Genomic DNA, 25,884 nt, shown 5'->3' on the forward strand with positions numbered 1-25,884 from the left:
CCCACTTAGTGGCAGAGCCAAAATGTCCCACCACAGTCAATGCTAACTGTGACTGTGCAAAGAGCCTGATGGCTGCAGGGAAGAGAAAGTTGGAGAGCACATAAATGGAAGACTGTCTGAACACCATCAAGCCTTCTTTTTGTTTACATATAATGGAGAGAACCAACCCTACTATTTAAAATGGAAGTGTCTGTATGTGTCTGAGTATATGCCATTCTATTCCTTCGCTGCTCATGACGAGCTCAGCTCGTCATGCAGTACACTGGTCGTGTGCTTATGACGAGCTGGGCTCGTCCTGAAAAATGGGGATCATGCATATGCAGCACAGGAGGGGAAAACCTCTAGTAGCCAAGGTGTTAAAAAAGTAACAAGACTGGGAGTAACACCAGGTCCTTAAAGGGGGACCCTAAAAGAAAATTCCTACAAAAGGAAAAACTAAAACAGTTGCAATATGAGAATGATAAGAGTGTGAAAAACATTTGAAACTTGAAGACAGAAAGTATTTTAACAAAGAATAATAACAGCCTAACGAAGGAGTAGAAGATATCAAGAATATACAGCAGACAATTGTTTTTTGTTCGGAGAATTACTTTATTTTAATTTTATTTTTTGTTGGACTCCAGCCAGTGATGAGAGAGGACCAAGAATCTCTCACCCAATGACAGGATAAGAAAAGGGCACATAAGCAATTCATTGTTTACTAAGGAAATACTTTTACTTTTTCAGTTTTTAGGTCGAGCCAACTAGACAGCACGAGGCATATTGTGGTTTACCAAGAACATTGGTTACTCATTGGGTAGCTTTCCTTCTCACTCTCTTTTTCCTGCTTCATACTAATGTCCCAGCTTGTCAATCATGTGTTTGTCCTTACAATGGAGTATTGCCTCTTTACAGTCTCTTTGATTAGCTGGCATTGCTGCTTCCACTCTTGCTTTTCAAGTACTAGTTTTTTCTTTTGTGTGAATCACTCTATTAGAGTGTGTATATTTTCGAGCCTTCTCTGTTGTGTACATCTTCCCCACTGTACTCTGTTTCTGTCTGTTGCTGGGCTTTTACCTGTCTATTGTCCGACTGCTTCTGCCGCTTCTCCAGCCTCTATTGTGCTTGCACAGGTGCTTCTCCTCATTGCTTCCAACCCTGCCAAGTTTCTAAGGTCCATGATTGATGTGCTGCCCCATAGCCCGAGATGGCATTGTGCGGCTCTGCGTTGGATCCATTCTACCATGGAAGTGATGTCTGGGTCACTATATCTGCACCACCTCTGCTCTCGGACGTTGCCATCGGATGCATAGCTCATAGAAATCAAAATTAAAGAGTACAGATGTTTCATTGTGATCTTATTAATGGGCATTACAAAGAATGGGGAGGTGGGATGGGTTAGTGAAGAATCTGGGGCGAGCTGGAGTATATTAGGTGTTACCGTTGGTCAGTAGCTTGTTCTTCGGATAGAGACTTCTAACTGCAGATTTCTCATCTGGTGAATAGATATCACAGCAGTTCCTCGCCCTGTGGTGGGTCTGTGGAATGACTCAAACAAGGAAATCCTGCAGGACAGATTGAGCAAAAAGCATGTTCTGCTGCATCTGACTGTCCACGCAGTAAAGCTTCGTGAGCGGGTAGAGGGATGCTCACATAGCAACCTGGCAAATGTTTAGAACTGGCACACCATGTACCAACACAGTGGTACCAGCCTTTGCTCTGGCTGAATGTGCTTGCAAGTCGTTGGGGGATTACTTAGGCCACAATGCTGCTTTCTTCTGAAGGACTAGTTTGTCCTGAAAGAATGATGCATAAGGTGGTACCACCGACAATGCCTGAACTTCACTCGCTCCCTTGGCTGATGTTGTGGTGATGAGAAATGTCCATTTGATGTTCAGCAGGCAAAGAGGACAACTGTGCATAGGCTCCCAAAGGAGTGCACATGACGTAGGTTAGAATTAAATTAAGATCCCATCATATAAGATGATGATGGTAACACGTGTATGAGCCCCTTCATCAAGTGCATCACCACAGGAGACTTGAAGAGGAGAGGCTGATCTAGAACATGTAAGAAGGACAACAGGACCAAAAGTAAACCTTAACTGTTGCCACAGAAAGGCATTGCTAGGCTGAGAACAAAGTAAAAGAACATGCGAAAACTGCGTTCAGGGGTGAACTGTCAATGAAGAACACAGTAAACCGATTTGGTACATGGGTGCCTAGCTGCCAGGATTAGTTGAACCTCTTCAGGAGGGAGATCAAAACCTGTCAACTGCCGCCGCTCAATCTCCACACATGGAGGTGCAGGTTTGGGTGCTTGACTTGGCACAGTTGCTGTTGCAGGAGGTCCTCCCGAAGGGGCAGCCAAATTGGAAGAGATGTGCTCATGGCCAGTAGTCCTGGGTACAACACACTCTTCGCCCAGTCTCTAGCCACTAGGATGACCTGGACCTGGTCTCTCTTGAACTTTTTCTGCACTCTGGGCAGGAGAGGGAGGTGTGGAAAGGCATATAGGAGTTTTGACTACCAATGTTGGTGGAAGGCATCTCCGAGAGAGGGCTGCCATGGGAACTCCAACAACATTCAAAATTGTGGACACTATGCATTCTCTGTGGTGGTAAATAGATTGAGTATGGGGTCTCCCCACTGATGGAACAAGCCCAGTGCTGCCTCAGAGTGTAACTATCACTCATGATTCCCTAAGCAGCAACTGGCTTTAAAGATCCTGCCATTTAATGATCCTACCAGGTTTTGAGCGATCAAGCACATTCCCTGAGGGTTCAGCCACTTCTAGAGATAAAGAGCTGCCTGGCACAGGACACATGATTCCAGACCACCCTGTTTTCTGCAGTACCATGTAGTATCATGTTATTCGTAAGAATCTGTGCCTGTTGATGGTGAGGAGGAACTCTTTCATGGCCAAGCGACTCAATCGCAACTCCACAAGATTGATGTGTAGGCAAGCCTCCAGCAGAGACCAGAGTTTTTTTTATGTCCACCTCTCCCTGACAACCTCCCCACCCCAGCAATGATTCATCCATCACAACGGTTAGCTCTGGGTGGGATGGGTAGAGGGGTCTGCCACTGGTCCATTTGTGGTCGAGCAGGCACCAATGCAAATCTCTTGCAGCATCCTTCGACACCTGTATGGACTTGGACAAGACTTCTTAGTGCTTGTGCTGAGCCCAGTGAGTCTTTGGATCCCAGTGAAAAGCCCACACGTGCCACCTGGTGTGGTCCACAAGTAGTAGGCCAAGAGGCCTTGAAGCTTTAGAGCAGCTCTCACTGAGACCCAAGTCAGAGGTTGAAACATCAGGATTAAATCTGTATGTCCTGTACTCATTGAGGGGGAGGATTGGCTTGGGAAAGCACAGTCTCCGGGATAGTTCCAGTGAAGGGGAGCCACAGTGAAGGAGCCAGGGGTGACTTGGCAATGTGATGGACATGGCAGATGATGACAACATGTCTGGCTTCATATGGAGTTGGCTTGAGGTGAGTTGCCAGTTGTCGAGGTATGCGAATGTAGAAGTCCAAATAAGAAACAGAAACAGTCTCTGTGAGATCACATGGAGATAAAAACCTTTATTAACATGACACAGAGACAGTTAGCTTGACAACTAAATGCCCAATTCGCAGCAGAATCTTTTATTGTTGTAAACAACAAAGGGCATTTCATATCAAATAAAATCATAAGCACAGCAGAATTTCTCAATCATTGTGGACAGATATATCACATGTCTATATTCAGACTGTTCATTTTACAAAGTCATTATATGCAGAGCCAATCAGTGACATTTAATATGGCGTGATACCTGCATGATACATTGTGACAATGGGGTATTTCCAGGTCTACATAAACATTAAGCCAACCAGAGGTGGACGCTTTGTCCCAACCATATGTAGTATGCTGAGAGGGTTTTAACAGTCCCTACTTTTCCTGAGCTAGCATGCAATTGCGAATTACGAGTGGTGTTCTTGAGCAAGCCTTGTATTATGTTGCAATAGATGCTGTTTTTATTTCGCATTAGTTTATAAAAGGTCATATGTATGCAGTATGCGTTCTACAGGCCTTGTCATCAACAAGTATCACATAACTTAAGTAAGACAAAATGGATTCTATGCATGACAGAAACATGCTTTCTCATTCCGCCCTCTGATAATCAATGAAGCATGTTATATGTGCAACTCCTTTCCTGTCTCCATGTCAGTATTTGTGACATGTGTTCTCTTCATAGACACAGGTGTGATGGGCTAGTATCTTTGCGGCAGCAGCTATCTATCATAACAGTTATGCATGTGATGCACACCTGTATTAAAATACACAGTGTTATCCAACCTACCCCACCTCGATTAACTGTGCTTCCAACAGCCAAGCACGCCAGCCCATGAACCATGCTTCCAGAGGTCTCCACATATCACCCTTGTGCTTTCTTCTGTGCTTTTCTAATGTTGCCTATTGCCCTGTTGATATTATTGCTATTGTCTGGTATGTTGGAGCAGCAGATCTGGTGTTCTACCTGTCATACCCCGCCCTCTTTGGCGAGGATGATGTCTAGTGCAATGCAATTTTGAATCACTACAGCTCTCATGGCAGTGAACTCCTCAGTTCTGTTTCCTAAAGTTGCTGCTGTAGAGTTTGCCATGTCTTCAATCAGTCGTGCCAGTTCACTTATCCTATAGGGGGAGTAGGCCGCCCCTATTGGTGGCATCAGGACGCTCATTGCAGTCATCAAATGGTCCACCCTTGGGGCTGTTCTTTTACACTGAGCCATTCGGTGGTCTTGATATTGGTCCTTTTGACAGGAAGGTGACATGTGTCAGCCGTAGCCATACAAAGGAGAGGTAACAGCTGCCATACCACCCTACTGACAAGTAAAGGATGCTGATCCACCGCAGAAAAATAACAATCCCTTGTGCCCTACTAACTCTGGTGACACCTCTAAGGGACCAGTTCTGTTACTTTCCAAGTTAGCTTAATGTGTACAGCTGCTATCCCCTACAGAAATGTTTGGCTTGGGTGGTGTTGTTGTCAAGCACTTCTTCTGATCCTAACCAAATAGTATTCTCTGTATATTGGACTCGCGGGAGCAGCCGCCACCGCTTTGTACTGGGGTGAATGTAAGACATTGTTCTGCATTCTGTCCATCAACTGTGTTTTTTTCCAATTAACCTGTCATCCATGGGGCTCCATACGCACCATGGCGCAGTCATTGTGTTCTGTACACCCAGACTTGGCACCTTCAGGTCCTCTGCCCTCTTGTCCCCTGGGGAGTGCCAAGACACTGGGTCTGTTGCCTCGCCCATACCTTGCCGTAGACTTGTGAGAAATCCCTGTAACAGCAACTGATCTCTCATATTGGGAAATGTTAGATTTGGGGGTCTTTAGTTGGCAGAGGTAGGTATCTTTGACCAAATAGGGACTGTTGCGTCTACTCGGAGTAAGGGGGTACACTCCTAAAATAACCCCAGCTCACCCCTTGGTAGCTTGGCACGTGCAGACAAGCTTATCTCAGAGGCAGTGTGTAAAACATTTGTAAAAACATACAGTAACCTAGTGACAATACTACAAATGGACACCACACAAGTTGTAGTATAAAAATAAGTATTTTTGTATAGACTTAACACAAGACCACAAACAACAAAAATCCGCAATACTGTACTTTAAAAATGGTAGAAATAGTTTATTTCTCTTTAGATGTAAAATGCTACACTTTGACTTCAATGTACCTTTGGATGCGTAATGCTATACAACAAAAGTGTTGCAGGGAAGGTGATGCGTTGGTTCCTTAAACGCAAGAACGGTTATGCATCGGGTCCCTACTGCTGATTAGGGAATGCGTTGGTTCTTCTCCGCGTGGGGATGTGATGCATCGGTTTCTTACTGCGCTTCCGTGGCAATGCGACCAGCAGCGCCGTGATGCGATGAAGATCCGGTGCAATGAAACAAAATGGCGTCTTCTTGTTGCAGCAAAGATGCGTGCACGCCCGACGGCCGTGCCGCGACTCAACGTTTCTACTGAGTCACGACAGGCCCTGCTGCGACAGCGACACTCTTCTCCGGTGATACGATGGCAACAGCGGCAGTACGCTTCTCCGGTGATGCGACGGCTTCTGCTGTGACGCCGACACACTTCTCCGGTGATGCGACGACAACAGCTGCGATGGCGACATGCTTCTTCATCTTGAGTCGCGCTTCCAGCTCCAAGCGACACACAGTCTCTCAGAAGGCCCAGCTCAACAGCAGGCACTTTAATTCCCAGCAAGGGAAGACAGGGGGGCTGGTTGGTGAAGTCTGTTGTCCCTGAGACTTCACCAGGAGGCAAGCTCTATCTCAAGCCCTTGGATATCCTTTGCAAGTTGATTTGAAAGTAGCACAACGTCCTTTCTCCTTTTTTTGGCAGTGAGGCAACCACTGCAGTCCAGTCCCTCAAACAACACTCAGCTTAGGGACAGTCTCCTCTTTCAGTTTCTCTCTGGTTCCTCTCCTCTGGAAAGGTTCTTCTTGTTTCCCAAAAGTGATCTAAAATTCTGGGCTCTGGGTCTCCATATTTATACTAGCAAATCCTTTGTCTCTGAAGGCAGAGAGTCCTGTACCCAGTCCAAACCAGTTCTGTGCAGTCCTGGAGCACTTTGTTGAAAATACTCCTTCTTTCTTTTGACTCACCCTGGCTTCTGGAATCCCCAGCCCCTGTCACTCAAACTCCAGACAAGAAATAAACAACCTAGCAGAGGCATGCTTGGATAGTTAAGCAAGAAAATACCTACTTTCTATAAGTGGTATTTTCAAACACAGAATGTTTAAACCAACTTCATTAAGATGTATTTTATCATTCTGAGTGCAGGCATACTAAACTCGAATTTCTACCTAGTACCCTGAGCCAGTTAGGATTATAAGATGTTATAATCAAACTGTTCATTCTGGCCTATGGGGAAAGGTAGCCTTGCAATAATGGCTGTAATTCACTATCAGAACATGCCACACACATCAGGGCATGTCCTACCTTTTACCTACAATGCACCCTACCCTTGGGCTTTCCATCGGGGTGACTAATATGCAGAAGAGGGATGGTTTAGGGACTGGCAAGTGGGTGCACTTGCCCAGTCAACATGGCAGTACCAGACTGCACACAGGTTCTGCAATGGCAGACCTGAGACACACTTTACAGGCTTCTTCTGTGGGTGGCACAACCAGTGCTGCAAGCCCACCAGCAGCATTTGATTTACAAGCCCTGGGCACACGCAGTGCACTGTACTAGGGTCTGACAAGTAAACCAAACCAGCCAATTATGGAGTCACTAATCCATACATCAATGTACAATAGGGAGAGCATATGCACTTTAGCACTGATCAGCAGTGGTAAAGTGCCCAGAGTCATAAAAGAGCCAACAACAGGTCAGAAAAATACAGGAGGAAGGCAAAAAGTTCAGGGATGACCCTGCAAAAAGGGCCAAGTCTAACAGGCCACCGTGCATGGCGATCTTTCAGCTAAGTGTCCGACCTGTTTTTATTGGTATATTATGTTGGGTTAGTAGCATATTCAGCATGTGTTGGCAAACCTGTGCAGACATAGCGTCCTGATACATTCATCACTTTTACATACTTTGTTAGCATTTGTACATATGTGTTTTTTCATATTCTTTCAATATTAAATTTTCCTTATCCCTAAAACTTTCCCATATTCCTATATCATCTTCTATTGACGAATTAGATTGTGGTAGTTGGTACAGCATTTCAGTGTTGTTCTGGGCTTTCTGTGGTGCGTTGAGGAAGGGTTTGGAGATGTGGTCAGCAAAGAGTATCACCAGTGTTGTGATGACTATACCAGGAAGGGGGGTGCATACTGCAGCCAGCACCCGTGTCCACTTCTTTTCCTTCTTTTGCATGTGTGGCATTGTTCCATGTGTTGGTATGTGTGGTTTGTAGAAAAGGGGCAAATAATTCAATAACTAGGAATTTCAAAAGTCAGTACACTATTTGGCGGTACCCTGTTGTGTGAATTGAGAGGTTACCAGCCCTTCAAAGCCGCTTAGATACTATTAGTAGAATGGAGGTTGTAACAAATTCCTGCAGGTGTTCTAGTTGGCAGAGGGGTGGCAGCCAGTGCCCTGGATCATTCCAGTGGAAACGTGCTGTCCCTGGTGTGGCGGGGGTGGGGATGGGATACTGCCCCATCACCCTTTGATCTACTTGCATGGTGGCATTGTTCCAGGTGTTGGTATGTGTGGTTTGTGGAAAAGGGGCAAAGAATTCAATAAGTAGGAATTTCAAAAGTCATTACACTATTTGGCGGTACCCTGTTGTGTGAATTGAGAGGTTACCAGCCCTTCAAAGCCCCTTAGATACTATTAGAAGAATGGAGATTGTAACAAAGTCCTGCAGGTGTTATCGTTGACAGAGGGGTCGCAGCTAGTGCCCTGGATCATTCCAGTGGAAACGTGTTGTCCTTGGTGGGGCTGGGATACTGCCCCATCACCCTTTGATCTACCTTGTACCCTTGCCCTGCCCCATCCCCGCCTGCTGTCTGCCATAATATTGTTCCTGTATCATCATCAAACATGCTTTTTCCTTCTAGTGTACCTGGTGTTCGGCACAGTATCTAGCTGCTGCCATCACTTTCTCTATTAGTTCTTGTTGCCAGCAGACAAAAGATGTTTGTAGGTGTGTCTGAGCTGGTTGCCAACGTCTGTAGACAAAAGTGGTGACAAAGGCCTCTCCCAAGGGGCTGCGCATACCACTATTCTGTTGGTAAACCTACAAAAGACGATCATAATAGGAATTTACACTCGCTTCCTTTTGCTGCCTTGTATGTATTATTTTTGACCAGTCTACCTTGTACTCGGGACCTTTCTCTTTTAAATATTTCACTGCTTCCTTGTATTTTTTATCTACTTCCTCTCCCGGACTTCCTCATTCTCCTCTCATTGTTTCTCCCTCTGGCCATCCCGTTGATTTCTTACAATCTTCCCATAGATCTTTTGGTTCTATAATCTTGAATAAAATGTCCAGATCCTTCCTATGGCTGCTATCCTATTTAATTCTGTCTACCATTTGTAGGGTTCCTCCTGCAGCTTTGGGAAGTTCTTTGTAAATGACCTAAGATCTGCCCTAGTCCTAGGGACATGTATGTATGTAGCGGTCTCTGGCTTGTCCCCAGCGTTGCAGAAGGTTCCTTGTATAGAGGCCTAATAAACAATGATTTTGTAACCCCTGGGAAGGTGAAAACAGTAGATGTTAATGTTTGCACTACCTGTAGGGTCGTAAGAGAGTTCAATAATTATTTCCCCTGACACAACTTTTCGATTACGTACTACAATGTGTTCACTATCCTGGCAATGTCCCAGGATGCTAAATGTACATGCCTGGAAGCTAAATTTAGACATGTCATATGTTGGTGGTAGGGGAGGGGGGGTCTGGTGTTCCTTCTGTGACCAGGGTCTTGGCGTGCTGCGCTGTAGTGCTAGTGGCACTCTTATGGTCTTACACCCTGTGATGACCTTTGACTAACATAATTTTAATTGACTTTGGTGTGTTATTTGACCCTAGCTTGAATGTACAATGTCCTGCATATGCCTTGTTTTTCTTGAAGGTTTTGTTCTTGTAATCTTGCAGTCTTACAGTGGTAGCTGTCACAATAGGACAACCTTTCCAAGAACAGAACGTGTGGGATGTGCATTTTAAAGCATGAGAGAGAGAGGTGTGGAATGTACTTTTTGTTCAGGAAGTGCAGTGTTATGAGCAGTGGTGCATAAATATGCACTGTGTTGTACATTGAGAGATGAAGTTTGTGATGCTATAAGAAGTGGTGCACAAATGTGCATTGTGTTGTACATTGGCAAGTATTATTAATTTCTTATTATTGGCTTCTACATGGCCTCATGTCATCCTGAATTCTGACTCTGCCTTGCTTGAGCTTTTCTGCGCGCACAAACAGGCTTGCAAGTTGTTTGGGTTAATCACGTTCAAGGATTGTTTTGTGAGAGATTGTGTAATGTATCCTGGAAGGCTTTCATAAGCTTTGTCAAGATAAAATCTGGAACATGTGAAAATGTAGAGGGAACGTGGGAACTCCTTCCTGCCATGGAATGCTTGTCTGGAAGCTGGCCAGTTCCAGTAAGTTTCCTAGGCGCAGAGGGGAAGACTCTCAAACTTTCTAGCGTGTGTTTTGAGAATATAAAGCTGAGGGTTGTTGACCAGGATTATGGAATCCGAATGGGGATGGATGCGTCAACTTCAGTACAGTGGAACCCTGGTTGCTGAGGCTCTTATCAACAACTGTTAACCCCTTCGATGCTGTTGACGGAACGGTTCCGTCATGCACGTCGGGTGAGCTGTGCGGATGACGGAAACGTTCCGTCATGACTCCGCCCGCAAGGTGGAGTCAGCATGGGCGGGGAATTTGCGCCGCAGCGATGGGGTTAAATCCCTTTTCCGGAGTGGGCTAAGATACAGTGTTCGTACCAGGTGAAGTGTTGAGTTTTGATTATTGCCATTGTGATGTGTGGCTAGTGGCTTTGATCATTTGAGGTGTTTTCTTTGTGATGTGTGAGTGAGTCAGGGTGCACATCCAAAGTAATAATTTGATGTATTTAGTGTATATATCTTTCTGCAGGGCGTCCAGTAATATTTGCTGCTTGTTTATTCATTAGTATTATTCATGCATTTAACTATTGCATTTACCAAGTGTGTTATTATTTCTTGCATATAAATATATATCTCTGTTTATTTGAATGCTACTCATGGACATCTGCGTAAACCCTTCTGTTAGAGAGCATTGCACAAATAAAACCCCAAGCCTTATTCTAAAAAGAGAATCTTTGCATTTTGTAAAGTAAAACCTTTTTCTAGGTGTTCTTGTGTTTCATGTCTCCTGCTTTGCCGTGCTTGGGCCACCGTGTTGTGGTAGTTTTTGTGGAACTCTGTATTATATGAAAGGCAGAGCACGACATTTGCATAAGCACATTGAATCTGAGTACCTTGTAAACTTTTTTGTGCCAAAGATAACTCAGCTTGCTGATCCTGTCCAGTATACATTGTTGTGAATTCGCTTTGTTGCAGCCTGCCCTCAACTAGATAGTTTAATAGTGCTGGACATTTTGAACGGCTGTTTATCAAAAATACCTTTCTCTGTGGTACTGAGGAGTTTGACTCGGTGCTGTTCTTGCCACAAAGTGTTAATTAGTAGTGGCGCTGTAATGCCCTTCTGCTCGCATTGTTTCTGCATTAGGCAATGCCGTTCGTTAATTTTGAGGGCTGCACGTATTACTTCCTCTCTTTTTATTGCAAGGGGAAGAATGTTTGATATTTTATCAAGATCTATTTTTACTACTTCCTCATTTATGAGTCTCGATGCCAGAGCGCGATTTCCTGCCTCTTCAGCCGAAGTTAGCTAAGTCGGTTCTGTGCCTGAGGAGGAGAGCTTCTGCGCACAACCTTTGTTTGAAGGGTAGCCGATGGTGCACTTTCCATCCTACCCATTATTATGTCCTCCAGCACTGGATTAGTTTCCTCCCCCCCATCATCTGGTTGTGCACTTACCACCGTAATGCAAGGAGATATCCCAATGACATATAACTCTTTTTCTCTCCAATTTTCTTATCTGCTGCTTGTTTCTAAAATCCCTTTTCTATTCCAACAGCTCGTTATGCACCTTGTCCTTCACATCACTGCTCGATCACAAATCCCACAAGCTCAAGTCCTAAATCCAAAAACTGTCCCACTCCATACACCTTCATTTCTTTCCTTTCAAAAGCAACATATGCCTGGAATATGACAGCCAAGCCATGTCATAAGTGCTATGCAACGGACACTGCAAGCCCTGTCTTTTAGCTGTTAGCTCGTGCCACTTTTCTAAAAAGAGACATGCACTAAGGCTGAGGGAAATGGCCACTTGGTAGGTGGGGAAGTCTTTGGGTGGAGCTGGGTGACTATTGTGCAAGCTACCTTTCTTCAGTGGGTTGCCCGTCGTGTGGCTTGGAAGCAGCTCACCCTTTAGAGTGACAAACAATTCAAGTATGCAGAGCACAATGGAACTAAATGGAGTTGGTAAATCAACTGTACCGCTCTTACCCCAGGTGACAGTAGGGGAACGAGCATTACAATCAGAAGCACTTCAGGCATTCAATCAGCCAGCGGCCTGTTTTGTTAATTGAAGCGGAGTGTGCAAATTCAGCATTCGATGGACGTGTTCATCACAAGGCGCTTACAAGTGAGAGGAGAGAAAAGAGCTGGTAGGTACTGGGTAACGGCTCAACCGGCGTCCTTTCAGCTGAACATATATGAGGACAGGGAAGTGAGAATGAGTACAATATTTGCACACCCTTGCTATCCTCCCTGGAAGGGGAGTTAGTGGCTGAATGCAAATGAAGCTAACTGAATCCACAGCCAGTGTCCTACAGATAGTGCAGCTAAGGGGACGCTGCATGCACTCACAGATTCACATACATCAAACACAGATAAGCGAGGAAGCGGCCCTTGGCAGTCTCGGTGTGTCCTAAGCTTACACCGGACCCAGGGTCTTACTGCCGGGAAAGGAGGAATGGTAGCAATATCCGTGTGATAGAAATATCCGTCAATATGAGAAAAATAATGCAGGTCGTGGGTAATGTGAAATTCAATATAAAAACTAACAAGTCAGGCAGTGTTTACTGTGATATCAAATTAGCAATGTGCTGTGTCACCAGGGGAATACTGGACCAAAAGCCACAACTGGACGAAACAACAGTAATGGACACAAATATCATAACAGTGAAACCAATCGAGGAATGACAGACTCATTAAAAAAAAAAATAGCAGCACATGGATGTCAGTTAGCAAAAGCTCAAGAAAACCCCAATTCAGCAAACATGATTTTAAAAAAAACCGTATATTAAAATCACTAAGCACTAGAACCGTACCAACCCTCTCCCTTTTTGTAACTCGGTGGACACCAAGATGCTGCCTTTATTTCAACAGGGTACATTAGTTTATAAGAGGTCATATGTATGCAGGGTACGTTCTGCGGGCATTGTCATCATTGAGTATCACATAACTTCAGCAAGACAAAAAAGATTCTATGCACGACAGTAAAACATGCTTCTTCGGGAGAGCTAGTAATCCCACCACCAAGCAGGTATTGGTGCTGCCTCTTTTGCAGGGATTCTGCTGGGGAACAGAACTATGCTTGGGACCATAGAGCATGTACGAACGAACAGGTAGATTCATCAAGCCGAAATCGGCTCGCAAAGGGCCAGATTCTGAGAATCTGGCCATTTGCGAGCTCTATTTTTGCATTTGGGATTCATCATCCCAAATGCAAAAATCGCAATTCTAGAAATCGCTAAATTGCGATTAATTGCATTTAAGGAATCTCAATTTGAGATTCCTTAAATGCAATTCATGTATCATTTTAAAATTGCAAATTCGCAATCTGGAGCCGCTATTTACCGCGAAGTCTAACTACGTGGTAAATAGCAAAAACTTTGAAAAATGCACTAAAGTGCATTTTTCAAAGTTTCATGTTGCGCACACACATGCCCTAAGGGTGTCCTTTGGACACCCCTGCACCCTTGAAATCTCAATCTCAATTTGCGAATCGCTAATTGCGATTAGCAAATTGTGATTGTCTTCCCATTCATTCATATGGGCCTCTAGGACCATAGGAATGAATGGGGAGATATTCCTTAATTGCAACTCGCAATTTGTGAGTCGCAATTAAGGAATTATTAGAAAACGCTATTTTTGAAGTGATTTCTTGATGAATAGCATTTTGCTATTCCTTAATAGCGAAATCAGTATTTTTCGCTATTAAGGAATAGCAAAATGTGTTCTTGATGAATCTGGGGGTATGTCTCCATACCACCTCAGTATCTATGAGCTATAGTGCCATACTTGCCATCCTAACATTTCCAGAGAAACAAGTGAGTTGGCCTCCCCAGAACACAACACTCTTGATACTCTCGGAGATTGGGGTAACAGGACACACCCTTTCGCTCACTCACTCGTACCTGTCCACAATAAGATAAACAAGACACGTGGCGAAAGTTCATAATATTTATTTAAACTATCATGCTCTAAGATGCAGTATTTGCACCACAATTACAAAACAAATGCATACCAAGAATATCATGAGCATAGTTAACAAACCATATACCATAAAAAGCCCTGTCATATTATAAGACAGATTAACCTAAACCCCTGTCCCCCTTTTTTTACTGAAGCTAAAGGATTATATAGAACAGAGCAGATGCTCTGTCCATCACCACCCCCTTTTGTACCGCTTTGTTCGTCATAAGTTGGCAGGGTATGCTCAGACGTGAGTCCCTTGCTCACTTTGCCACTGGATTCAAGCAAGCCTGGCTGAAGACTGCTGGAATGCCAGAAACCGGCCCTAGGATGCTTGATTCAGGTCCAGGGAAGACATGGCTTAGCAGTTCGGGCTGGACTGTTCCAATGAGGCACAGGGTCAAGACTGATTTGCATATGGCCATGTCTGAACTGGGGTGGCTTGGTGAGCAAAATAACGAGGGATTAAACCCAGATCTGTGACAGTGGGTGAATGTTTTGCCATTGTGCAACATTCCGTCCATCATCTTGTGTGTTTTGCTGTTAACCCTATTTAGGATGGGTATGCCCAGACGTGGGTCCCGTGCTCACTACACCACTGGAGTCAAGCTATCCTGGCTGAGGAAGGCTGATAGCCAGAAATCGGTCCTAGGATGCTTGATTCCGGTCCAGGGAAGACATGGCTTGGCAGTTCGGGCTGGGCTGTTCCCATGAGGCACAGGTTCAAGACTGATTTGCATATGGCCATGTCTGAGCTGGGGTGACTTGGTGAGCAAAATAATGATGGATTAAACCCAGATCTGTGACTGGAGGTGAATGTTTTGCCATTGTGCAACATTCCGTCCATCATCTGGTGTGTTATGCAAGTAACAGACAACACCTCTGCTGCTGTCCCATGCCAAAACCTCGAAAAGGGAGCTGTTGCTGGGATAACTGTCGAACTGACTGAGTTAGCCCCATTGGCCACACTCTCTTTAAATGTCTCCAGTGCAGAGTCAGCCTTGGCTCCAAAGTTTTCAGTTAGGAAAGGGCATCTCCATGATGGACTGATGCACATCAGATGAACGAATTTGGGTGTGGCATCGAAGGGTGTATAGGTTGGTAAAGATAATTGTAGGGGTTAGTAAGCGTAGAGTGGTAAGGGTAGTTCTATGATTTTGAGTGGGCTGGGGTATAGGGTTGTAAGGGTGATTCTAAGGTTTAAGGGTGGGTACTTGTAACGGGTGGGAAGTGCATTTTTAGGATTTAGGGGTGGGTAGGGGTATAGGTTGGTAAGGCTAATTTTAGGGTTTAAGGGTGGGAATTAGTACAAAGGTGGTATGGGTATATTTTCAGAGTTTAGGGGTGGGTAGTGGTAATGGTATTTTGCAGCGTTTTGGGTGGATAGAGGTATAGGGTGGTAATGGTAATTTTAGGGGTTAGGAGTGGGTAGGGGTATAGGTTGGAAAGCGTATTTTTTAGTTTTGGGATGTGTAAGGGTATAGGGTGGTAAGAGAAATTGTAGGGCTATGGGGTGGGTATAGTTTGGGAAGGTAATGGCATATTTAGGGCTGGGTTAGGGTATAGGGTGGTAAGGGTATTTTTAGGGTTTGGGGTGATAAAGTGTACAGGTTGATAAGGGTATTTTTAGGGGTAGGTAAGGGTATAGGGTGGTAAGGGTATTTTTAGGATTTTAGCACCACTCTCAAAGCTAAAAAACTGGAGCTAAGGCATGCCGAACGAGCTTGGAGAAGAGCATATTGCCCCGTCCACAGACAGCACTTCACCACTGTGCTCAAAGAATATAAAGCCGCCATTCTAACAGCCAAGACCGAGTACTTTTCGGGGCGTATCTTAGCGGCCGAATGTCAATCTCGTAAGATTTTTTCCACCGTCCATGAACTGGCATCCTCGGACAGAACCTCACCCAAGATCCCCCCCTCTCAGGCTTTATGTGACTCGCTCAACGAGTTCTTCATTGATAAGATTGCCCTCATCAAAGCCAATATTCCCCCTCCCCCCCACTTTCTCTCCCCCTCAACCTCCCGATAATAATCGGTCCCTCACCACTATCCCCCCACTCACGAGAGAATCCATGCTCTTGCTGCTTAGGCGTGTTAAGTCGGGCTCTCCAGCCGATATCGGCCCAGCACGCATCCTTTGTCAGCTCTTCTCTGCGTGCCCCTCCCCTGCCATTGCCCTCTTGAACAACTGTTTTACCTCTGGCATTGTTCCGGCCCCCTTCAAGACTGCTACAATTCTCCCCATATTAAAAAAATCAGGAGCCGACCCTTCTCTCCCTGCTAACTACCGCTCCATTTCCCTCCTCCCTTATCTGGGAAAAGTAGCAGAGTCCCACGTCACCCAGGTACTCAGCTCCTTTATAGAGAGCAGCAACTATCTCGCACCCTGCCAGGCGGGCTTCCGCCCCCGACATTCCACTGAGAAGGTGGTCATCTCAGTCATGGACCATCTCAGGGAGGGACTCGACACCAACATCCCCCAGGCCCTGGTCCTCCGCGATCTGTCCGCCGCCTTCGACACAGTAGACCATTCCATCCTCCTGTCCCGTGTCAGGGCGGCGGGCATAGGGGACCAGGCTCTTACCTGGTTTGGATCCTTCCTGGAGGGGCGCACTCAGGCAGTCCATCTTGACGAATTCTCGGTCCCACCCAGCAGGGTGAAATGCGGGGTTCCCCAGGGCTCTTCTCTCTCCCCTCTTTTATTTAACCTTTATATTTTTCCCCTTATTTTTGCACTTCAACAAATGGAGGTCACAGTTTACAATTATGCTGATGACCTTCAACTCATTTTTGATTTTTCCGACCCCTCACTAGGAGCCTCCCGCTTCCAGTCTGTCCTGCTGTTTATCCGGGCTTGGATGAATGCAAACCATCTCAAACTCAACCCGGATAAAACGGAGCTGATTCTGACTGGAGGCGGCGGCAATCCCTGGTCACCTTCTTTCTGGCCCTCTTCCTTTGGTCCCCCTCCCACTCCTTCCCACTCTGTTAAGACCCTTGTAATCATGCTCAATCACCACCTGACACTTCAATCCCACATTAGCTCTGTTGTTTCCTCCTGTTTTTTCACCTTACCTATCATCAGGAAAGTATCCCGGTTTTTCTCTCCCTCAGCACTTAAGCTAATTGTGATGGCCATAGTCTTATCCAAGATCGACTACGGGAACATCATTTACAATGGTGCCCCCGTCTATGCACTTAAACGCCTTCAGACGGTGCAGAACCAGGCAGCTCGCCTGGTGTATGGCCTACCGAAATACCATCACTCCTCCCCCCTCCTCATTACCCTTCATTGGCTACCAATCAAACAAAGAGCCCTTTTCAAACTTGGCTGCCAAACCTTTCAAGCCCGGGCAGGCACTGCCCCTGCGTTCATCAATTCCGCCATCATCAACTACTGCCCTGCTAGAGACCTACGTTCCGCGGCCAAGTCCTTGTTAGTCATTCCCCGGTTCAAGAAAAAACGATCCGGTGGTCAGAAATTTTCAGTACTCGCACCTACCTTTTGGAACTCCCTTCCCCTCCCTCTCAGATCCTCCCCCTCCTACTTGGAGTTTCGCAAGGCTCTAAAGATCTTTCTATTCCAGCAAGCTTTCAGCCCATAGCCCCTGATGTCTTCCTCAGTTCTGAAACCCTATAGCGCCAAGAAACTGCTCAGTGAATGTGCGCTCTATAAATTACTAAAAATTCAAAAATTCAAATTGGATCTGTAGGGGTATAGGGTTTTAAGGGTATTTTGGTATTTAGGGGTGGGTAAGGATATAGGTTGGTAATGGTGTTTTTAAGGTCTAGGAATGGGGAGGGTTAGGTTTGCAAGGGTAATTTTATGGTGTTGGGTTGGGTAAGGTTGTGGGGTGGTAAAGGCAATTCTTTTAAAAAAGGGATGGTTTGGGGGTTCCCCCCAATAAAGAAAATACATTATAGCTTCCCTGTTTGCTGGAGTGGTAGGGAGTTACCTTAGGCTGTTGTAGAATGTCTGTTCCATCAGGCTTTCAAGGGTTGGGTACTGGAGCAGAAGTCGGGGTCTCTAGGGCTGGCCTGTGCAGACTTGCCATTAACCCATTTACTGCCATTAACCCATTTACCGAAGGGCAAGATCCTGATTTCGCCCAGGTGCCTATCAGCACATCAATGAGGTCCTCATTAAAAGGTAGCAAGGATTCTTGGATGGTCTGTGCTGGATTAGGAACTTCAGTTAGAACACTTGGTTTTACTTCCTGCCTAGGGAGAGTAAGGTCAAGGTCTTCTCTCACAATCCTAATCACTGTGGCGAAGGAGGCAGAGTCATCCTTTGCTTTAGCTGCATTTACGGAGTATAGCCCAATGTCGGGTGATGTGCCGAGGCCAACGGGTATCTGTAAGGTCTTTAAATATGTTCCCCTCATCATGAACACAACCTCACTAGTTAGTCTGTGTCATCATACTGGTTATATTTTTCTGAGTTAGAATGGGCATACTGCCATTGTCCAGATTGCAGTAGCTAAATTCCGAATCTGATAAAACCATTGGATCCGAATCTAGCGTCAGTGATGTCAGTAAAGAGGTCGAGTAGAGTGCCGGAGCCGTTGGTTGCAGCGCCATGCACGTCATTGGATGTTGCACCTGGCTGGTAGAAGGAACCAACCCCTAGTGGAGCTAGTGTTACGGTGGGCTTCGGGGGAATGGGTCCATCGATAGGGTGCTGACAGACAGCCACCCCGGATACTTGGCGCCCAAAGGTGCTCCAGCAGGATCAGGTGGGGTACTAAAGATTTTGGTCATGGTCTTTTGCATTTAGTCTTCTGTCTGCTAAAGGAGGAGATTGAGCGGAATCACTTCAGTGGAATGGCTCCACAGCTTGGGGGTACCCAGAGCATTGCGTGACTCTAAACGGTGCGAGTGGTGGGATGTACGAGATCCATGTTTGGATTTTTGGAATTTCTTGTACGACTTTCGGAACGTACCTAAACTCTGTGACTTCAGTTTATATTGCTCACTAGAGCGACCTTGGGAACAACTTCAAAGGATCGACTTTGACAAGGAACTCTTTTTCCTACAGAGTTCGACAATGGCTAGTTTGTCCTCGGAGCCGCAAGTGACCTTTCATTTTATCTTCGTGCAGCAAAGACATGACTCCGAGTCGTGTGAGGTGCCCAGGCTAACGTAGTGATATCGGTTGGTGACAGTCTTAAAAGTTAAAACCTGGGGTTTTGGGACCCATATCTTCACACTTTAAAGAAGTTTTAAGAAAGAAATGCTTTCCTAAAGGGAAAAAGTCTATCAGGTATATATACTGCTAGCTCTGGATCCACATCAGAAGGTACGGAAAAGAGGTACTGGTGTTGGGGCGCAGAGATGGTGCAGATATAGAAGTCTAAACATCACATCCAGGGTGGGACAGATCCGATGTAGAGCCACATGATACCGCCTGCTGACAAAAAAGGGAATTGCTACAAAAGTTTCCGGATTTGTCTGGCGCCTTGGGAAATTCACAAGGTGAGGAATCGGCGATTAGATAGAGCCTTTACTAAAAAGGGAGTTACGTAAGGTAAGTACCTCTTCTTCATGGAGTCATTTTGAAAGTTATACCCAAGTCATGTATTGTGTATTTGTAGTTATATCACTTTATTGAAAAGGTATGGTATTTTGGCTATGACTGATTGTGTAATCCAATCAAATGAAGACGAAAGCAGTTCACATCTGTCCTGCAATGATGCTTTATGGATTAGCGTTTCTTCTCCAAGAGTATTTAGAACTTTTGTGCCGTGTTGTATGCCAGTACTTTTCTCTGCAATTCTCTGTAAATCTAGCCAAGTAATCACTCCTTCGGACATACAATAAACTGTTAACTGGAGCCATCTGGTTTAAGGCTGGGGGAAGCTATTCCCTCCTCGGGAGCTGGCCGAGCCATACACGAAACCAAAAAAACGCCTGTACTTTAAGAACCCCGTTATTTCTTGGTGGTCTTGTATCGTCGAAGCCATATGACTTTGTGTATCGTAATAAAGAGTCTCTTATTTATCACTGTACCAGTAGCTTGATGATATTAGAACTATTTGAATTATAAATGGTAGTTTTTATGTATATATGTTTTCAAAAGTAATACCATGTACATCATAGAATATTACCTGTGCGTAACTGCATCAAAATCGATATTTACCACAATAGATTGTGTAATGAATTAAGCATTGAATGTTGACTGAAAGGAGAGTTCCCTTTGGCAGAATTGTTTGTGGGTTCCCAAACATACATTTTGTCATTTTCTAAAGCACAGATTTCCTAAAATATGATCTGTTAATGTTGTAGTTTGATGGAAAAAGTGTGGCTTTGCCGGCTCTGTTTTCCATGCATAGCTCAGGTGTTTTTTTTGTTCCACACTCCTCCTTTTTTCCATGACCTCGGAAAACAGGCATATCAGTGGTGGGTGAGATGAGCACCATATATACATATACAAATATAATTACTTTTACAATAGAATGCCCATTTTGTTTGGATTGTAAGTGACAATTATCATTCCCTTCTAGGCAGATCGTTTTAAAATAAGATCAGTCCTCATACAAAATCTATATGAGTACAATATAATCCACATATGTAAACTAAAAGTTATATTTTCCAGCTGCAATATTCTGCGCATGCTCAGCAATCTAACATTAGTTTTGGCTTTTTTTAAACATTTCCAAATATCCAATTGATATTTCCCCCCTAACATAAATAAAAATAAGGGTGATCTTCAGTACTAAATCTCCTTTGACCTTTCAAGTATTTTAGAAATGTGGTGAGGTCCGTGTCTGATATCACAAAGCTCCAGTACGATGAAAGTGTTCGTTTGATGATATTGATGCTGCACTCTTGTCCATGAAAGTGAAATGGACTGAGTGATCGCATCGAGTAAATATCTGTCGCCTTTCCTCCAGGTTTCTGCAGTGAGCACGATCGTTAACAGAGGAACACCACTGAAAGCATTTGTGTTCAGAAACTACAATCACCTGCCGGGTGTCAAGTCTCACTACTTGGGGGGATGTCAGTATAATCTTTGGCAAGCCATCCGAGCCTCGTCGGCAGCGCCCGGCTACTTCCAGGAGTACGTGCTCGGGAATGATCTTCATCAAGTAAGTTTGTAACTTGTCTTTGTAAGAAAATACCGGGCTGGATGTCCAGACGCACATTAATCCCGGCTCAAGCAGACGTGCTTCATGGTTGCTTGCAGTTCTGACCTGTGGCTAAAAAGATCCAGTTTGACTCTATGGATTATTGAGCACAGAATCGAGGCTTATCTCTGGGATCAAACAGTCATACCACTTGCTCTGATTCCCAGGGGAAAGGCGTACACATTTTAAAATACTTGTCCGGGTACTCGGTTATTTTTATATCGAGGTCCGACAGCATCTTAGCAATCGTACACATGTATAACCTCCCAAAACCCCCATTTGAGCTCTCTAATAAAGTTTTCCTTTTAACAGGTGAACTCTAAAATGTATTTCCTTCATCTTAAAATGGCTACAGTCACTTTCTTCTGAGCCTGTGCAAGCTCACTCACTCACGAGAAAGAAATATGAATATCATACTATGCTTCTGAGCCAGCTTTGCAGTTAATGGAGTGCTCTTTGCAAAATTGTGTGTACTCATACATCTAAGAAGAGGTGGGAATTATAATGAATTGCTAAAACCTCTAGTGTATGAGACAGACACAAGAAATGATCCATCATTACTTAAATGTGTGTTTAAACTTTATTTCCAGAGTTAATGTTAAACAAGTTGAACGCTGCGAGACTAAGTGTGAGGTTAAACTGTGAGAAAGTAGATTATTAGTTCAAGTGGGTGGTAGGCCTCTTTAAGTAATAACGGCACTATTCCTTTCTAGGTCCTGTTGGGTCTCAATAATTTAACCCTGTGCTCAGTCTTGATAGCTGTAGCACAGAGCAGGCAGCGTTAACTCTGCTGTGAATCTTTTTACATCAAGGTGCCACATAGACCAACCATCAAATTTCTCTTTGGATATGTTTGATTGTTTCGTTATTAAGTGTGGCAATTCCCCCACACTGCATAGATATTTACTTATTTTTCAGGTGCTTTGAATAGAGGTATGTATAGGTCAGTAGATCCCCAATATCAGTTTGGGTCTTCGTATCTGCACTCTTTCTTCACCTACCTATAAACTTTATAAAGTGGACATTTTAACATTGGAAGGTATACAAACGCGTATTGTGCATGTGATGCTGGTGAGTTAGTTTTAATTCTGATTCCTAGTCAGGGGTAGGTAGCGCTCTATAATACAATTACAATATGGACTTCAAGGCGCTCAAACAGCAGCTAATGATCAGACAGTTTGTCCTCACTGCCGCATGAGGCACCAAGCAGACGGAGCAGCTCCTGAGGGTGACACATTGGGAGTTTGAGGTGCGTTCTGGTTGGATGGCAGAACGTTGTTGGTGAAACCTCTGTTATTGCTTACATAAAAAGTCTGCATCGTGCATTAAGTCCATGACTGCACCCTGACTGTATTATTGTTCGCCATAGGCTCCACCCCTATTGCTGACCATGCTGGCTTCTTGCTACAACACATTCTCTTTGTCAGTGTCACTGGAATTGTGTGGCAGAATAGGACCAAATATATGACAGCTTTGACAAACTGTGTGCTATAAAACACGATATATGATGCATGAGGTGGCGCTACTTTGTCATTTCAACCCACATTAATGCTGTCTGGTCAAAAGTTTCACTTTATTAGTTACACTGAACACACTAGTGCAGCAATTAAGGGGTGGTTTATTAACCTTTGCCAATCATCTGCCAAAACTTGGCACATGCCTGTCACACTTTTTTTAGTTACTTTTGATCCCTTTCGCTTAGGAATTAAATGTGTTTTGCTGAGTACTACAAATGATAATGCAGGTGCTATGTGGCAAGTGTGGTTGATCCATTATTACATAGAAAACACTGCAGTAGCATACTCTCATAATTGCAGTGCCATTTGGTTATACCCCGGTCCACTGAAATTATCTGGCAGGAGAGGACATACGTATGTTGCAGAGCTAACACAATTATACATCAAGAAAAGGCAAATTATATGGCATATTTTGTAACAGATTTACTACATTTTGTTGTAATTTTCACCTATGTTGCTACTGTTATATCAAAGGTTTCACCCTGTAAGTACCTCTTTAACATTCAAACAACAATAAACGATTGAAAGGTGACCAGTTAACCTTTGGGAAGGGCCATCACTGTGCAGCAGCACATGTTGCTGCATTTTTTAGTACATTTTGATCTATTTGCGGACATTGAAAAAAATGCAGTTTTAGGTCACACTTAGACAATAATGTCTTATTGGTTATATTAAAGGTAACAAAAATGCTTATAACGCTTTTTTTATTATAACTTTTCAACATGCTGAACAGCATCCATGCTGCTCTACAACATAGCTTAAAGACTTTGGAAAAGCCAATAGCTCTTGCTAAACACTTATAAGGTACCCTAAGCGAGACCTATTGGCTATGCCAATGCGTATTATCTTTACCTTCACAGTCATGCCTTGTTCCTATGGAAAGAAAGAATGGAAGGCCATTGCTTTATCACATGCTGTGTGTGCGTCTCAATACCAAGTGGAACACAAATGAGTTTGTGCTTCATATAAATATCCTGCTACCTCATAATTGAAATCTCTTAATTGAGCCGTTTTTTTAATTTCAAGACCTTTTAATGGATGTCTTGTACACAGCTTGAGGGGTGTAATTAGGCTTTGAGCATACTGTTGTGCTATCGTAATTAATGAAATATGGTCTAGAGAGTTGTCCTAAGTTGCTAAGAAGTAATAATGAAATGTGGCTACAGACCGGTCTGTGCATTCAGTCTGCTGTCAGTCACTTGTACATTTACTGTTCGGTTCGTAACAGAATGACGGTCAAACTGAAATGCATAAAGCAGATGTGATTATTAAAAGAGGCAGTTAAAAGAAATTTAGATGTAAGAATTGGCTCTATCACTTAGTATTTATTTATTTAATTAAGAAGTAAAGCGCCCGAATCACCCCAACAGGGGTATCTCAGCTCTATGTCTGCCATTAGCAACCGGGGGCGAGGGGGGGGGGAGTAATCAGAACAGTGTGGTTTTCAGCAACTTTCTAAAACCAGGAAGTCTGTGCATTGATGCAGGTGAATAGGAAGTTGGTTCCAATAAAGTGGGGCATGGTGGGAGAAAGCTTTACCACCCATGCAAGCTTGTTTAACCGCATGCGCGCTACGGGTTTTCCCGCTGTGCGCTGACATTTGAAAATCGTGCGGTTTGTGACAAAGCCAGCTCGTCATCCGCGTAGCGCAGGTAACGCCCATGACGAGCTGGCTTTGTCATCCGCAGCGAAGGGGTTAACCCCTTCCAGGCTCATGACGAGCTGGGCTCGTCATGGTGTAGCTTCCTTGCACGCTGATGACGAGCCCAGCTCGTCATGAATAAGGGGCTTTTAGAAATCTCAGCATAGAAGGAGAATTCAACTAGCGCGGATGTGGTTAAAGCGCAGGATCTGGAGGAGAGCTTTGGATCCTGGCCAAGGGGACCTAGATGGTATATATCTGACCAACTTATCTGTCAGATAGCTGGGGCCCATGTTTATCAGGGATTTAGAGACCAAACAACAGATCTTGAATTGAATCCTCTTTGGCACCGGAAGCCAGTGTAGTTTTTGTAGTAGAGGGAGTTCTGGACTACTTGCAATTTGTTTAGGGAGGTTTCCTTGGCTGAAATCAGCAAAGCATTGCAGTACATGCAGCTTAGGACCAATGCCTGGATCAAGGTTTTCCGTGTGGAGAGTGGCAGGAGGGAAAAGACCCTTCGAAGGAGGCTAAGTGTGTGAAAGCGGGCCCCAGCGGTAGTGGTAGCATGCTCCTCCAGAGTTAGACTATGATCTTTCCGAACTCCTAGGTTCTTTACCACCTGTTTAGGGGATGGGGCAGAGCCCAGGTCCTCTGCCCACCAACTAGGGGACCACCTCACTGCAGCTTCTCCAAACAACATAATTTCAGATTGTTCTGCTTTAAGCTGCAGGAAGTTGTCTCTCATCCAGTCTGTGATGGCTTTCATACCCTCCGAAAAGGTGGTCTAAATGCTGGGGTTAGATTTGTCATATGAGAGAAGAAGTTGGGTGTCATCAGCATAGGAGATAGGAATAAAGCCTAATTTCCTCAGTAGCCCAGCCAAGGGAGTAACATAGATGTTAAATTACGTAGGACTTATAGAGGAGCCCTGAGGTACTCCCTTGGGTAGTCTTGTGGTCTGCGAGCGCAAAGGGCCCAGATTAAGGGTCTGGGTTCTATCAGTCAGGAAATTAGAAATCCATTTCAAGGCATTCCCTTGGATGCCTATGTCTCTAAGTCTCATGAGTACTGGTGGGAGATGGTATCGAATACTGCAGACAGGTCAAGCAGCACCAAAAGTACTGCCTGTTCATTGTCCGCTAGCATTCGGATGTTATCAGAAACTGCCACCAACGCTGACTCAGAACTATGTCTGGGTCGAAATCCAGATTGTGAACAATCAAGACAATTCGAGGATTCGACAAACTCAGACAAGTGCTTGTTAATATGCTTCCTCATAAGTTTGCTCTGTAGACGGAGCAAGGAGATAGGGCAGTAGTTAGAAACATCTTCCAGGGGAGCTTTAGGGTTTTTCCTGATAGGGATAATTTGTGCTGCTTTCCACTCAAGAGGGAGGCTGCCTTCCCTCATGGAACTATTGAGAATGGAGCAGTTGGGAGCTGCAAGTATCTTGGATAGCAGAACGGTGGTCTTGGCAGGGATAAGACGAAGTGGAGACCCTGATTTAACTACTTATAATAGAGATTCTACCTCCTCCGGTATAAGAGCTGTGAAGTTCTCCAGTGTTAAGGCTTCAG

General features: G+C 44.6%; 1 protein-coding gene across 2 annotated transcripts in view; it reads left to right on the forward strand.

Moving 5' to 3' along the window:
* The window catches only part of PNPLA8 (patatin like domain 8, phospholipase A2), a 295,777-nt gene that overhangs the window by 194,145 nt on the left and 75,748 nt on the right, over window positions 1-25,884 (forward strand). For both annotated transcript variants that reach the window (XM_086919430.1, XM_086919428.1), the window contains one exon: window positions 20,915-21,109. In XM_086919430.1, coding sequence (XP_086775556.1) covers window positions 20,915-21,109 — 195 coding nt within the window. The remainder of the gene's footprint in view (window positions 1-20,914; window positions 21,110-25,884) is intronic.

Source organism: Lissotriton vulgaris, chromosome 1_1 (genome assembly GCF_964263255.1).
Source record: "Lissotriton vulgaris chromosome 1_1, aLisVul1.2, whole genome shotgun sequence".
NCBI lineage: Eukaryota > Metazoa > Chordata > Amphibia > Caudata > Salamandridae > Lissotriton > Lissotriton vulgaris.